Below are 12,353 nucleotides of genomic sequence, written 5' to 3'. Positions count from 1 at the left end.
GTCTGAGAAAAAACAGAAAAATAAATACATAAGACAAAAATTTAAAGTTAATAGAAATGCTGAGTTTATCTTCTTGCTGAAGATAACTTATTTCTAAAATGAGAACTTCTATTCCAGAGTTAACTCGTCACTCTGAAAGTTGTCTGCATAAGAAAGGTTCCTTTTTGACAAGTGAAGATGAGAGGAGCAAATACTGCTGGTAAGATGTTTTCATTTCAGTATATCAGTTACGAGTAGTAACACCTCTGCAAGAAGACAAGTTTGTAGTGTGATTCTGCTGGCTGTTTTTCTGCAGGTGGATCCTCCAGCACAGAGCCTCACATTTTGGAGATTGTGGGAAAAGGAGCCCTGTGCCACCATCTTCTGGTAAAATCAAGGAATGGACAAGACAGATTTTGTCACTTGTTGAAGATAGAAAGATCAGTATCTGGATTGTTGTTGTGTCAGTAGGGATTTTGATTTTCTTTTGAAATCTTACATGCAGAACTTTTTTACTGTCCTTCTAATGCGGGAGCTAGGGACTCTCAACTACAGCACGGAGAAGCCAGGTCCAAAGACAACAAAAGGTATTTCTGAATGCAGCAGAAAGTGTACGCAGAGTGGTACACTGCAATGTGATCCTGCAACCCCAAAGGTCTACCAGCTCAAAATGTGTTTCTCATGCATCTCTTCTCAGTGCTCTGCTGCAGACAGATCTGGGTACCACTGAGTGAGAACACTCAGACTCCAAGGAGTCCAAATGAGCATTGTTGAGCTATCTCTTGCACTGCAAAACTTTTCTTGCTGAGAGAGGACATGAACTAACAGAATAGGAAATGTCGAAAAAGACTTGTTTACCCAGCTACAGCAGACATAAACAGACCTGTAAACAGGTGCCTTTTCACTTAGAAATGCATTTCCATACAAACGTTTAATGCTATATATCCTTAACTGTTTCTGTACTGAATATAATGTACTGTTTTCAGCAGTGGGTGGAGACAGGACAAGGGGAAACAGCCAGAAACTGGAGCATAGGAAGTTCTGCGCAAATGTGCGCAAGAACTTCTTTATGGTGAGGTGACGGAGCACTGGAACAGGCTGCCCAGGGGGGTTGTGGAGTCTCCTTCTCTGGAGATGTTCAAGACCTGCCTGGATGCCTACCTGTGCTACTTGGTGTAGGGAACCTGATTTGACATGGGAGTTGGACTCAATGATCTCTGGAGGTCCCGTCCAACCCCTACGATTCTGTGATTCTGTGGTTCTGCAAAACTTAAGTCAACTCCTCTTCTTTGGAAGCAAATGAATTTCAGTCCAAAACTTACAATGAACAACCATTCAAAGATGCATAATTTCATCACTTTCCAGTTCCGTAATGGACTGTTCACACTCAAAAAACCTTTGCAAAGTGGTTCTACAGGAGTCATTTTTAACTGTCTTACAAACAATTACATTTAAAGGACTCCTGGGCTGATCTGTTCTGGATTAATTATATATGGAAGTATATCCAGTCTGTTTTTCCAAGGCAGATTCAAGATAATAAGAATTTCCAATCATGATTTATCTAATTAAATGTGTATTATTTAACATGTTTTTACTTAACCTTGCTCAATTTGCCAACCGAATATTTTCTCAAACCAATTTTATTGCAGTTCTTCAATAGCTTTTTTTATTACGCAGATAAAGTATATATGAGATTCAGGAGTGTTAGGCTTTTAGGAATTGATTTCTAAAATTCTCTTCTTCCGTGGTGTATCTCAGCTAATTCAACAGAAACTGAACTAAAATATATGATTTCTGGAGAGCACATATAAATAAAGCAAATTATGATAAAAATGGAGAAATATAATTATGGAAAGATAATATAAAATAACTTGATTTTTCATAAGTAAATGTAAAGATGCTGAAAATATTAATGATAACTAGTGAAAAACAGAATCACATGAGCTGTGAAAACTGAGACAATTTTACTGCCATTATCTCAAACACAAAGAAAACAAAACAACAAGCTTGGTTTCCAAAGGTAACAGCCTCAAATTTTCGTGTTTGTAGTCACCCACCTTCTCTTAGCTACCCTCCATAACAATGCAATTTATTGCCAAATTTCAGTACAGCTTTCTTGAGAGGAGGGAGATTGAAAAATCATTATGCTACTATTTGAAAATTGGCAAAATGGGATTTTGCTCCTGCTGTGGGGGTGGCAGGCAAGACTCTTGCTGCTGTAAGTTTTGCTGGCAGCAGCTAGCAGTATGCATGTGGCTGAGAGACCGAAGTGCTATTTGGGGGGCAAAGCAAATAAACATTTGTATTATGACAGTTACTGGCAGTATGAAGTACTGTATGTTGACACCATGCTTTTAACCTGCATTAGAACAGAACAGAGGGATAAACTCAGATTTTTAATGTCATTAATTTATTTGGGGCAGTTTAGGGCCTAATGATAATGGCAGGATAATTTGCCTCAAATGAGGAGCTGGATTCTAATCTATCATAATACTATAAGATGAGGCAAAGACAGGTGTTTCTACTTTTTCACAGCTTGATGGGAGGAGTCTGCTGCTACCTAAAATTTAAAATTTTCACTTCTAATGATACATTCCATTCTGATGATGAGAATTCTTTTTGCTGAACTTGAGCAAAACTTTCTAAGTTTTAGTAAAAAAAAAAAATGGTTTAGAAAGTGGAAATTTCCTCATATAAAATCCAGGAAATATACAGTTTTTCAAGCACTCAAGGAAAGTGCTTCTGTAGTGATTGTTACATTAATAAAAGCTCATACCTAGACACAATTTCTTCAGATTTTGTTTAATTCAAATCACAACACATTAATTGTTGTCATTAGTTCAGATTTAACACAATAATGATTATCCATAGTGGAACTGCTCTCATACTACTCACACAACTAAAATTAGTAGCTCACATCTTGCACAATCAAGTAGCATATTTAAAAATAATTCCTTGGACATTTGTTTCCTCAGCAGCATGCTTGGAGACTTCTTGGAGAGAAATCTGTTTCCCAACTCCCAGGTTTATGCTTATATCATCATTTTAATGTTCATCATTTAGGAGAACCAACTGTCAACAGGACAAATTAGTGCCATTCTAAGAAACTGTATAGGAGTGATAAGTACAGAAAACCTTGAAATTAACATTACTGAGGATGTGTGCTCTGTTTTTTAGCACATTGAAATTTTATTCAGCTTTATTTTTCCTCTCTCCCTTTAACATTTTGACAAGGTAGAAAAATAGATAACAAAGGGAAATAAAGTGTAGAGCTATAAAAGTAAAAACAAAACAGAAAAACAACCAACAACAACAACAAGAAACATGTACCAGATAACAGAAAAGAATAAATCTTGTCTATCTTGGGAAATTAAGAAGGAATTATATGCATTATTTTTTATACATCTAGTTTTTTGGCATAGTGAAACCTGGAAAATGAAGTCCTCTCACTGGACAGCTTAGCTACTTGCTAGGCAGCTTGGCATCACTGAAATGCTCTCTCTTAATCCCACAGTGACTATAAACCATAATAAACGTGTTTTTGCTATTGTAAGCAGCATACTCTTTTTTACTTTATATGTTTCTAGTTAGTATCAGTGTATGGGAACTACCGAGTCACGGCCTGAACCTCTGATCGATCACCTGAGGCGAGCCATGAGTCAGCCAGAGGAGCACAGGTGAAGGCAATTCAGCTGTGCTGCCGGAAGGGGTGGAGCCAGGCTGCACCCCTCCTAGACCTATTTAAGAGCTGGCTACCGGGGGGAAGGATCTCCTCTGGAGATTGCCTCTATTGGTGGTTTGTGGTGAGTCCAGCATAAGGGTAAGCCTCCCATTTATTCTCTCTTGTTATCATAGTCCACTTTGCCTAACTCTCTTGTTTATTTTGCGGTTGTAACATCTTGATATCCATTGATTATACAGTCTGAAAGAAGCTTGAATCAGACACAGCTTCCAGAGTCTCTGGGGCTGAAAAATAATCTTTTTGATTATTGAGTGAAGAAAATAATAAAGAGTAACACACAATGTAGCAAGAGCTTTGATTCTCAGTAGAGACTATAGATACATATATTTTTATTTTCAAGTTAAGACGTACTACAGCAATTTGTTGCAAGTGTGATGTTCTAGTAACGCTGAGAGACTGAGGGTATGGTATTGTCTGCTACATACCAAAGGATGTTAGCAAAGTGTTACAAGGGTTACAAGGCCAAACTTTCGGTTTTTAGGAAATACCAGAATTGATACTGCCTAGCCTTGATGTAAGGTCGTGAGTGGTGTTCCCCAGGGGTCAGTGCTGGGGCCTGTCCTCTTCAATATCTTTATTGATGACCTCGATGAGGGCATCGAGTGCACCCTCAGTAAATTTGCAGATGACACCAAATTGGCTGGAAGCGTGGATCTGCCTGGGGGTAGTGAGGCCCTACAGAGGGATCTGGACAGGCTGGAGAGCTGGGCTGAAGCCAATGGGATGAGGTTCAACAAGGCCAAATGCTGGGTCCTGCACTTCGGCTACAACAACCCCAGGCGACGCTACAGGCTTGGGGCGGTGTGGCTGGAGGACTGCGTAGAGGAAACAGACCTGGGGGTATTTATTGATGCTCGGCTGAACATGAGCCGACAGTGTGCCCAGGTGGCCAAGAAGGCCAATGGCATCCTGGCTTGCATCAGAAACAGCATTGCAAGCAGGAGCAGAGAGGTGATTGTTCCCCTATATTCAGCACTAGTGAGGCCGCACCTCGAGTACTGTGTCCAGTTTTGGGCCCCTCACTGCAAGAAAGATATTGAGGCCCTGGAACGTGTTCAGAGGAGGACAACAAAGCTGGTGAGGGGTCTGGAACACAGGCCATATGAGGAGAGGCTGAAGGAGCTGGGAATGTTCAGCCTGGAGAAGAGGAGGCTCAGGGGAGACCTCATTGCTCTCTATAACTTCCTGAAGGGAGGTTGTAGTGAGCTGGGGGTCGGCCTCTTCTCTCGTGTCATTAGTGATAGGACCAGAGGGAATGGCTTCAAGCTACAGCAGGGGAGATTCAGGCTGGACATTAGGAAGTATTACTTTTCAGAAAGGGTGGTCAGGCACTGGAATGGACTGCCCAGGGAGGTGGTGGAGTCACCGAGCCTGGGGGTGTTCAAGGAAAGGCTGGATGTTGTGCTGAGGGACATGGCTTAGTGGGAGCTATTGGGAATAGGTGAACGGTTGGACTGGATGATCTCTTAGGTCTTTTCCAACCTTGGTGATTCTATGATTCTATGATTCTAATAACGATGGCAAATGGAATAGGTGCACATCTTGCCATCTATAAAATGACAAGGCTATAGAAATACTCTGAAGTCCTGAACTCTTGTCTTATTTCTGGGACTGGATGTACCAGTTACATAGTAAACATAGTACTGGTTACTATGCTTCTATTCTGTACCCATATTTGCCCATTCTTTCCTCTTCCCTGCCTTCTTCAACATTTACCAGGATGTACCAGGTGTGCTTTCCCACTGTGTTAGCTGCCACACATTGAAACATAGGGAACTTGAATGTGTTTTGGGAGGCATCACCATTATTGAGCACATAATCTATGTATAGTTTGTCCAGTACCTACTCAAGCGCTCCTTTAAACAAGCCTGTGTTCCCAGGGTGGAGCTATCAGTTGCCTACTGTTGATCTGAACAAATGAGCATTGATTTGCTGGGCAGCTGGCCAGGCACCAGCAGCTTTTCTGGAGTTACAGCTCATGTCTTTCACACAGCAGTGCTGATAAAGAAAGCTTTCCACCAAGCACCTTTTCTCTTCGACACTATTCTTTTCATGCTTTTTCTTTTTTTTTTTTTTTTTTTTTTTTTTTGTGGGTTATTTGTGGTTTTGTTTTGTTTTCCTCTAAAAACCAGGAGGAAAACTCTTCCACACCACCACTTCACCGTTACCCAGTCACATGCTATGGTCATCAGCAACAGGTAAGCAGCTGCACCTGCTAGAAATGTCTCATTAGAGTAGTAATGCCACATGTCTGTTGCTGTTACTCACTAAAGAATCTAAAGATCGTTACTAATTACACGCAATCTGGTCCCTTTAAGAAACCCCCTGTAGTAAATGTTATGTTAAAAAGGAGCACTGTAAGGTAGAAGGGTTTTACAGATCTAAAGGCAGCTTACCCTGTTTGGGAACACTGATAGAGAGATTGTATCCCTGTCAGCAGCCTTGCCCCATTTTTTTTTTTTTTTTTTTTTTTTATCTCCCCGAGACTGGACCTGGGAGGATGAAAGACAGGGAGGCTGTGCTCTTATGGAGCTGTGCTGAGGTCTTCTTGCCATTTTTACCATGCCTAGGCTATAGGCAGTCTTCACGGGGATTCACTGCCCTTGGCTGCAGCCATGAGAGGCCCAGCTCTCTCAATAGACCCACACAGCAAGCATCTTACAAGAACCCACAAACATGGTAGCACCACAAGATATTGTCCCTCTAATCAGAGCTACCATTTGACAATATTATTTTATGCTTGGATTGGACAAAATGTCCAAAACATCATTACTGCTTGCTGTGTATCTTCACTGATATTTTTTTTATTTGAAGTCATTAATGATTAACGGAGGTGCTCTGGTAAATCTTCTTCAATGAAGAGAAAACACTGGAGCAGACAAAGTGAATGCAGCAGGGTCCTCTTGTAGCACTGTAAGTACTCTTTCAATATTTTCTTGGATCATTTGGATATATCAGTTCAGGGGTTTGTGTTGTTGCCTGGGAAGGAAGTGTTTTCACACACAAGTAATGTATACACAACAATTTGTTATAAAAAGATTCAAAGTATGTTAAGGACAAGCAAGAACTGCCTACTAGCACAGAAAATACTTCATCCAATAAAAAAATGTTTTGGAATCAGCAAGGATCCATATAGAGACTTTGCTGCTACAGTGATTCAATATTTTATCTCTGAGAAAATGGCTTATCTTGTACTTTGTGCCTTAAACTGTACGATATATGTTTACATCACATTTTAGTTTAACATGTTTCGTTATCTATTTCTCTGAGTAAGAGAGAAAGACTACTAGAGCTGCAATAACGGCACTATCAGGTATAAAAATGGCTCCCATCTCTTTTCTCTGGAGAAGAGGTCATAAACTTTCTTTGTGTTTTTTTGTGTTATTAGTGATTTAAAAACGACAAACAAAAAAAACCCCACTTCTATATATATCTATTTCACTGGTTATTATGATCAAAACTGTTCCTTTTGTGAGAGTATGTGGTTATGCACAGTTCATCTGGAGACATATTCATTCAGGGATTTGCTGCATGAGGAATGTGAAACAAAAGGGAGGGATTTTTGAGAACAGACAGCTGTACTTTGAGAGCTTCATTTTAGTTGGCTGAAACATGCAAGCATGAAGAAATTTACTTCCCTGTCATGTTTGGTGTATTTATTTCTTTTCCAGGAAGGGGTAAAAGGAAAATGAAACCCACCTTCTCCTTGTGTTTTCTGCTGGCTGGTTTGTATTCTGTTGTCCAATGTCATCAGCATCCTCGCTACCTCAATAAACAGGACGATTCTAAAGGAGCACATTACCCAGGTAGCAGTTCTCACAGGGAAGGAGTTTTTCCAAATAAAAACAAAACTTTTGTCAAAGTAGTTCACAGCAGTGCTGATTTTGCATTTTCATTTTACAAGCTGGTTGCATCCGAAGCAACTGATCAAAATATTTTCTTTTCACCCATAAGCATTTCTGCTTCCCTTGCAATGCTGGCACTGGGTGCCAAGTCAGCGACACTAACACAGATTCTGGAAGGGCTTGCCTTTAACCTGAAAAAGACTCAGGATCAAGAAATACATGAAGGTTTTTGCCAGCTCCTACATATGCTGAACCGTTCAGATAGTGATCTTCATCTAAGCCTGGGCAATGCCCTTTTTATAGAAGAGACACTGAAACCACTACAGAAGTTCCTGGATGATGCCAAAAGCTTTTACCAGTCTGAAGTCCTTTCTGCTGACTTTAACAACTCCTCTGGTGCTGAGATCCAGATCAACAGTTATATTGAAGAAAAGACAAATAAGAAAATTGTTAAACTAGTAGAAAATCTTGATCCTCTCACCGCAATTGTTCTTGTTAACTATGTCTTCTTTAAAGGTAAGAATTACTGAAGGGTACAAAGATTGTAACTTGGATGCACTGCTTATTGCAGAGAATAAAATAAAGAAACTGTAATTTGAGTATTTGTTTTGAGGAAAACATGTTTGGTATCTAAAAATTTTTCCAGTGAAATCATGTACGTGTGTTAACAGTGAGGATGTCTGTGACCTTACTTGTTTGAGTAAGAGATTGGATTGTTTTTAGAAAATACCTTTGTTGTACTTGGTAAATTATTTAATGTGATGATAGAATCATGAAATAGTGAAAGATGTTGTTTGTAGTATCATTTCTCTGTAACTGTCTTCAGGCATGTAGGAAGTAATTAAACACCAAGGGGTGAAGTAATATGGGGAAAAAATGTTTGCTCTAATCAAAGGGAAAGAGCGGGACTAGATTCCATTTTATTCGTAATGAAAATTTGTCTTTTTATTCCATTGAATTTTTTTTTTTTTTTGTCATAAGCTCATTGGCAGAAACCCTTCAGTGATTCATACACAAAAAAAGAAGATTTTTTTGTGGATAAGAAAACATCTGTGAAAGTTGACATGATGTATCGGAAAGGTTACTACAGAAATTACTTTGATGAAGAGCTGTCCTGTTGGCTGGTTCAGATTCCTTACAATGGAAATGCTGCAGCATTGTTTGTTTTACCTGATGAAGGGAAGATGAAACAGGTGGAAGATGCTCTTTTGAAAAGAACTGTGGCGAAATGGGAAAAGCTCCTCCAAGATAGGTAAGAGATTTTTCCTAGTGTGAGAGATCACTGCATTATTTAGCAGTCAGCAAGATTGAACTTGAAAAGCTGAATTATTTTACTGAACTCTGTTCACTTACAGTCTCCGTGCGGGACTTCCCCTTTCTTAGCTCAAAAACAAAAAATACACTGGATAGTGAACAAACAGGGCATTGAACTTTTTATCCTCAGCATTGTGGTGATGAAGTTAACAGAGGCTTGTTTTATGTGGGCATTGTGAAACTTAAATGGAGTAGCTATTTCTGAGGTATTGGGTATTAGAGTGGAGTGGGCCTGGTGGGATCTACAGTGTTGTGTGTGAAAGATGAATTTTATTAATTTACTAATACAACAAGTCATGATCTTATAGGATGTCTACTGCCTAGTGAGGCTCTGTTGGTAGCAGAGTTTATATACAGTTATGTCTTCTGTGAATCCTTGAAACCCACTGTGGATATAGAGTTTAACATGGACTTATACTATTCCAATCCTCTGCATTATATAACTACACTGGTAGAAAGGGCTATTTGAAACCTAACAGCAGACTTTTGTCATTTAAGAAAAAATATAAATTGTCACTGAAGCGAAGCCACTCAGGAACATTACCTAGATGACAATTTGTCCCTTTTGATGTTATTTTTTTCAGAAAAATACACCTACATATTCCAAAACTTTCTATTTCTTGTACCTACGATGTGAAAAAGATAGTCAGAGAAGTGGGTATAATTGATCTGTTCACTGAACAAGCTGATCTGTCAGGAATTACAGAGGATCCTGGACTGATGGTTTCAAAAGTAAGTCAGCACATGAAATATAGTGATCACAGCATTTTTCTATTTCTGGGAATCCATTACAAACAAAAAATGAAAAGCTTATCCCAGTCTTTCTGAAGCAAGATTTAATCATAAGCATCTGCCACAAAGACAAACATACCTTTCCTAAAACTGAAGTCAAACACACAGATAAGGGGTTACAAACACATGGATCAAGAACAAGGAGGACATACATATCATTAGATGTTCTTTTGGATACTAAACAAAATTATCTATAGGTAGCACATTAATTTTGGTAAAATACCCTCTAATAGAGGGCAAAAATGCAATTACTCTTGCCCTTCTAGTGCTCTAAAAAAAAGTTTTTTTTTTTTTTTTTCCAGCTGGATGATAGGGTAGATTTCTGATAACACATGAAGCTGCCAAATGTAAAACTTAGTCCAGGCTAAATTGCCAGCTTTCTTTACTTCCAGAACTTCTCATCATCAGTCATCTTGAGTGCTCTTTGGCCATCTGCTGCACAGAGATTTCTCTCTGCACACTCGGTTGATGGAGGCTTTCAGGGCTGACGTGATTGTTGATTGAGTGGGCAGGGAAGAGCTGGAGATGAACTTCCTCAGGTTGCTGCTGCCAGATCCCATCCTAGACAGGTCTCCCTCTGCAGGTTGTTGTGCTTTATATCCTCACAGGTGATCCACAGTGCTGTGCTAAATGTTCATGAGAATGGCACTGAAGCAGCAGGAGTCACAGTGAAGGAGATCACATGGAGATCTGGTGATTTTTCTCGTCCTCCTCGAGTTAGATTCAACAGGCCCTTTCTCCTGATGATTGTGGATAAATATGCTCATACCATCCTCTTCATTGGGAAAATTGTAAATCCTCTGAAAAAATAACTGATTGCCCAGAGGACAGGTACTTCTGCACATAGCTACCTAAGATCCTGTGATCCAGTAATAACTTTGTGTACACCAATGTGTACTGGTGTCTTTCAACTGTTGTTATTATACACATTTCTAACCCCCGAAAAGCAAGAACTACTCTTTCTTGCCCAAATGACACAGATTTCCCCTCTGGTCTACAACTGTATGTAACTTGTATTGTTAACAAAGTATGAGTCACTTTTCAGCTGTTCTGTAATAATGCCTTCCAGACACTCTCCAGTATATGCGGTGATCTGTAGCCTCTTTCATGGATGATGTAGCTTTTACTCTACACCCACAGTGTGTGCAGGGGAGGCTGGGAGAAGAGAAATGGGGGGGAAAAAAGAAGGAAGGTGTATGTCCTGTCTGTTTAATCCACTGACCTTTGATGTAAAATGCAGAGTGTCTTAATATTGAAGTGACTTTTCATTTTTTTCTTTGTCGTTTTTGTTTGTTTCCTTTGTTGGTTACTTGGCTGGCTTGGTTTTTGTTCTTATTAGAATGAAGTTATTTTTACATCACCACAGACTACAACATTGGAATACACAATAATGTAAAAGGTTGACCATTACGATTGATTTAGCTGTTGTCTTCTCCTGTGGAAGTCCTATTCATGCAGGCAATTAAGTTGCTCTTCATTGCTGAGGTATTGATAATGTATTGAGATAAGTGGTGGAATATTCCACGCGATAGCACCAGTTTCTTTTTTATGGATTTGCTGTCACTTTCATTTCTCATTTCTCTTACTGATTCCAATTTCATTATCACACTTTCCAGATAGACAAGTCAGGCTGTGGTACAGAAATTTTTATCTTCTCACAGAAAACAGCAAAGCTTTTCTAGGGACTGTTAATCTGTTTTGAACTCAGAAAGCTATCATAGACATGCACATCAAATTCAGGCAGTATTTCTTAAATCAGACTAGATTTTAGCAGTGGATTGATACTATAGAATAAAAACATATGGTTACTTGAAATTTGTACCTTTTCTTTCAAAGATTCACGAGTCTAGTGTATTGCTAGTGTGTTATTTTATTAAAATATGCAAAGCTGTTGAAAGCAGTTAAATACTTATTAGATCTTTCACTACAGAATATCTCAAATTGGTAAAAAAAAAAAAAACAAACAAATACAAATAGCAACTTTGCAGTCTTTAGTCTCTTAAAATGTGAAATAATATACAATGAAAATAATGACTATTTCTGAAACAATGTCCTGATTGTTTGGGGGATTTTGACTTGTCTCTAGTGTTAAATTATCACTATCAGTATTACTAGACTGTAGCTGTATGTCAGCCAAGTATTGCTTGATGTTCACACTCAAAACCCTCATCAAAATCACTTAAACTAGTGACAAAACTTCCTTACTGACATCTGTTTTTGATCTATTCAGTATTTAGTAAAAGCTGCTGGCTAGAACACAGGGCATATATACAGACTTAATCTCAGTGTAATACAGCTAAACTGATTCTACAGAATATCATTTAAAAGTACTTGGCAAATTGTGGGGCTAATTCAGGACAGCATGCTGAAGTCCAGCTTTGCAGTGACAAATGACTATGTAAGCAAATATCATGAGACTTTGTTCGTTCTTCATTGTGGACCCTGGATCAATACTATCTGTTTGCTATCATGAAAAAATTTAAATGATATTTTGCCAATCAGATCTCCCTTTGAGAGATCTCCCTTTGATGCCTGACCTATTTGAAAGCAGATGAGGAATAATCAAGCATCATATGGGAATACGAGTCAAAGTTTGTGCTTCCATTTATGTTTGAAAAGATGCCGTGAGGTATTTTGTCAAATTCTAATATAGTAGGACCTTTTCCTACATTATTTTCCCA

General features: G+C 38.9%; 1 protein-coding gene across 1 annotated transcript in view; it reads left to right on the top strand.

Moving 5' to 3' along the window:
* The window catches only part of LOC306948016 (uncharacterized protein), a gene marked incomplete at both ends in the record, with an annotated part of 57,082 nt that overhangs the window by 31,403 nt on the left and 13,326 nt on the right, over positions 1-12,353 (top strand). Inside the window, 7 exon segments of the mRNA XM_079537476.1 lie at positions 296-366; positions 5,854-5,919; positions 7,323-7,371; positions 7,374-8,082; positions 8,548-8,818; positions 9,465-9,612; positions 10,281-10,475. Coding sequence (XP_079393602.1) covers positions 296-366; positions 5,854-5,919; positions 7,323-7,371; positions 7,374-8,082; positions 8,548-8,818; positions 9,465-9,612; positions 10,281-10,475 — 1,509 coding nt within the window.

This window comes from Tetrao urogallus, assembly GCF_951394365.1.
Source record: "Tetrao urogallus genome assembly, chromosome: 6".
In the NCBI taxonomy this organism is placed as follows: domain Eukaryota; kingdom Metazoa; phylum Chordata; class Aves; order Galliformes; family Phasianidae; genus Tetrao; species Tetrao urogallus.
The sequence above is the reverse complement of the archived record's forward strand: the minus strand, read 5'-3'. Positions and strand labels throughout refer to the sequence as shown.